At 37.9% G+C, this 3,674-nt stretch overlaps 1 protein-coding gene across 1 annotated transcript in view; it reads left to right on the forward strand.

Annotated features, from left to right (window-relative positions):
- The window catches only part of LOC101855204, a 51,207-nt gene that overhangs the window by 40,121 nt on the left and 7,412 nt on the right, over nucleotides 1-3,674 (forward strand). The window contains exon 11 of the mRNA XM_035971215.1: nucleotides 131-367. Within this exon, the coding sequence (XP_035827108.1) occupies nucleotides 131-367 (237 nt within the window). The remainder of the gene's footprint in view (nucleotides 1-130; nucleotides 368-3,674) is intronic.

Raw genomic sequence — 3,674 nt, forward strand, 5'->3', positions numbered from 1 at the left:
CTCTCTCTCTCTCTCTCTCTCTCTTTCTCTCTCTCTCTCTCCCCCCGTCTCTTTTTCTTTCTACCTTCTTTGGGTATAATAAAATCACGAGGTATGAGCTACACCCCTCTTGTCTCCACCTCCTTTCCAGGCAAAGATCTACCTGAATCAGCGGATGGTGCTTCCAGCTCTATACAAGTCAAAGTTGGAAAAAAATCTAGACATGGTCCTTATGAGAGTGAGCAACCGCACAGCCAGACCCACAATTCCAGGCAAGGAGAAGTACCGGGATGTAGCAAGGCTACTTTTGGAGCACGGAGCATACGTCAGGGCCTGCAACTCGGATTCTTTGACGCCGTTGGACGTGGTGGAGAGAGGAGACGATCCGGTCCTGATTGATATTCTCAAAAATAGGACCTAATGATGATGAGGCTATTGCGTTGTCGTTTTTTTGCTTTTATTTCTTTCAATTTCATTTACATTTAATTTTACACCCACTGTGTTTGATTTCGTTTCGCTATTTCTCAAAAATTAGTATCGTACCACCAGTTTTACTTCATTTCACCTCAATTTGGAATTTTGTTTCGTTATATTTTTTTAAAGCTGCATCCGCGCCTTCAGCATTTCTCTTTACTTCTTTTCACCAACCTTGGCCAGGGATAGATCTGTCTTTTAAAAGGAGAGGAATCAGGGGACGATTGTCTCTCCTGGGTGGAAATCTTACATTCATTTTTACCATCCTTTTCACGCTGTCATTTTTTATGCATGTCTGTTGCCGGTTTCTCCACCTTTCCCATGGAACCATACATCGTCGCAATGCTCTTAAAGTATTCTAAGCCCCCCCCCCCCCAAAAAAAAAAAACAATCTTTTTTCTGGATAGAGAAAACATTGTATCATTCTCCTAGCAGTTATATTCACTTTGTGCATCTTTTCTTGAGATAAAAATAATTAGAATTAGAATTTTGACAACGCATTTCCCCAGCTTATGAAATCAATACTACATGATTATGAAACTGCAAATGTCTTTTTTTAAAATCAAAATCTAGGACATTATCGAGGTGACATGCCATTATCCCAGCTGTGATATCTTTTTCAATTTCGCTATAATGTAATGTATTTCAACTTGCTCAAGATGACTATCTTTTATAGATGGGGGAAAGTGGTCATCTTAGACAGGTGGTTTTAATGGGCAGTATCATTTGAAAGTTTGAAAAATCCAAGGAGTGGAAAGTGTTGTCTGTACAGGGGAGTGTCTTGTACAAGTGGTCGTTAGAGTAGGTTCGACTGTATTAGGCCAATGTCGTTCACTTGTCACTTCACCTCTAAGGTCCTCTCCATCGAAAAGAGAGAACATAGAGCCTGTTCAGTGTCCGGAATACTTTTTGCTTATTTTCATGAGGAAGGGTTTCAGCGTATTACTCATAATTAATGTTAAATCTAAAACGTTGAATTTTGCCTCAATGTTGGCCTTAACGCTTAAACAGGTACTATTATAAAAACATTCCTGTATGTAACATTACCAAGGGGTCAAGGTGTGGTCTCAAGGAAAAATTGTAGCTCAGTTAGTTGGTTCTCTGACCTGGGTTCAATGGATGTCTGTGGAGTAGCTGCCTGGCTATTAGCCCGCTACACGAAGAAGTGAGTTCAATTCTTGAAAAGAGAGGTTTTTTAAAATAAATGTATATACTGTACATGTACGTCCGTTTTTCTTAAGAGACTTTGTATCACTCTCTGCCGGGTTGGCCCTGACACACAGGGTTAAAGCTGCCCGCCTCCCGAATTATTTTACTTGTGTCGATGAGCGGTTGAACATTTACAGCTAGATTTTTAAAAATAGTGTATAACGTTGTGGTCTCCATCTTGTTCTATTGGAGATGGGTGTTGATTCGGAAGCTTCACCTAATCAACTACTGCGACTTTTTTAAAGTGATTCTAGCGTATAATTTTTAGTAAATGTCTTCTTGGACTAAGATTAAATGAATGTCTTGATTATTCCAACAAGGTGTTTGTATGATCTTATATCACTATATTTCAATGTTTTTTTTATGTCATCAACATCATGGATGGTTAGAGATTTTGGTATCATTTGGTCTTTCATTTCTATCACATATCTATCGTCATTTTCTTTCCTCCTTCTTTTCTGTGTAAATTATAGTTATATTTCTCTATAGTAACACCTCAAGTCTTCGACACTAATACATGATATATCACCTAATTGTGTTGCAGGAGCCGTTAAAGTCTTACTAAACCTAAAACTAAACATCAGCCAAAATAGACCACCAAGAGCTTTCCACCAATGTCTGTCCTGGCCTATAGTCTCCACCTTTGTTCAGCTGTTTTCCATTTCCGTCAGCTCCAAATCCAAGTCCCTCTTCCTAGACTTAATTGTTCAAAGCATTCTTCTCTTTCTCTTTTCTTGTGAAATTCCATCTAAGGCTTGATGGGTAACGTTTGTTCACATTTTTCTCAAGGTGTGTCCTACAATTTCTTTTTTTCTGATTTCAATGTCCATGTTCTGTTGGTTTGTTTGCTCCAATAGTTTATAATTCTTTTGTGGTACCAGGCCAATGAATTTTAGAGATTTTTAAACATAAAACAACTGTTGACAAATGCGTGTAACTTTTCAGACGTTTGTTTAGAAAGTGTCCGAGTTTCCTATCCATAAAGTAGAACACTTTTGACTTAAATATCGACAACATTGTCTCGGTTCTTGTTTCGATAGTTCCTGATTTCTTCACGTTTTATCATGTACTTGTTGTTTTTATCAGTTTATAACATACAGACATCATTAACCTTCACCTTTCTCCATAAATGTCTTTATCTCCAGATTTTGTGTTGTTATTTACTTGCTGTTGTTTTTGCACACCCTCTTGACAAATCTGTTCAATTCAATCTGATTTTATAAGTCGTATGTCAACAGCGTAAAGTATGGTACGTGACACAACCTGAGAAACATATATCGTCCTTATCTCCTCCCCTTCTCGTTTTTTATGTTTGTTACTCTCTTGTAACACCTCTAATCATCTGGCGCTCATATGACCTTATGCAGTTGTGAGCGCCGTAAAACCTCTACTAAAATTAACTAACACACACACTGTACCATTTCAAACTTGTCCAGTAAGGCTGTGAGCATTAGCAAATTTATAAACACACCACGCTCGTCAACATGAAGATATATTTCTTTTTTCTTTTGTTTTTATACCAAGTTATGACGGGGTAATTACTCACAAGAATATTTGGTGTGTTATTTTCACCGAAATAGACAAATTCTTTTGATTTTATATTCTGTAAAAGGTTTCTTTTCCCGACCATTTTTATATCTTCGTCGCAGTTGTTCTTTGTGTCATTTCCTACAAGTGCACTCTTTTTTTATAATAACTGGAGACCAATAAACTGTCTTATCATAATTTTTTACTTATACTTTTTCTTTGTTTGCTTCCACTCTGATGTTACTGTCTGCCTGCCTTTTTCTTTCTGCATACTGAATGAACCATTTTGTGTCGATTTGCCTCCCTTGACTCTTTCAAAACTCGATTTTAATTTTTTTAAATTCTCTAATGAGTCTTATTTTATTTGACGAGCTCACAACGCCGTTGCGTAAAAGTGTTGAAGAAGTGGCTCGCAAGCGCAAGCACACACATGCACACCCACACCCACGCACGCGCGCGCGCACGCACACACACACACACACACA

Source organism: Aplysia californica, unplaced genomic scaffold (assembly GCF_000002075.1).
Source record: "Aplysia californica isolate F4 #8 unplaced genomic scaffold, AplCal3.0 scaffold00398, whole genome shotgun sequence".
NCBI lineage: Eukaryota > Metazoa > Mollusca > Gastropoda > Aplysiida > Aplysiidae > Aplysia > Aplysia californica.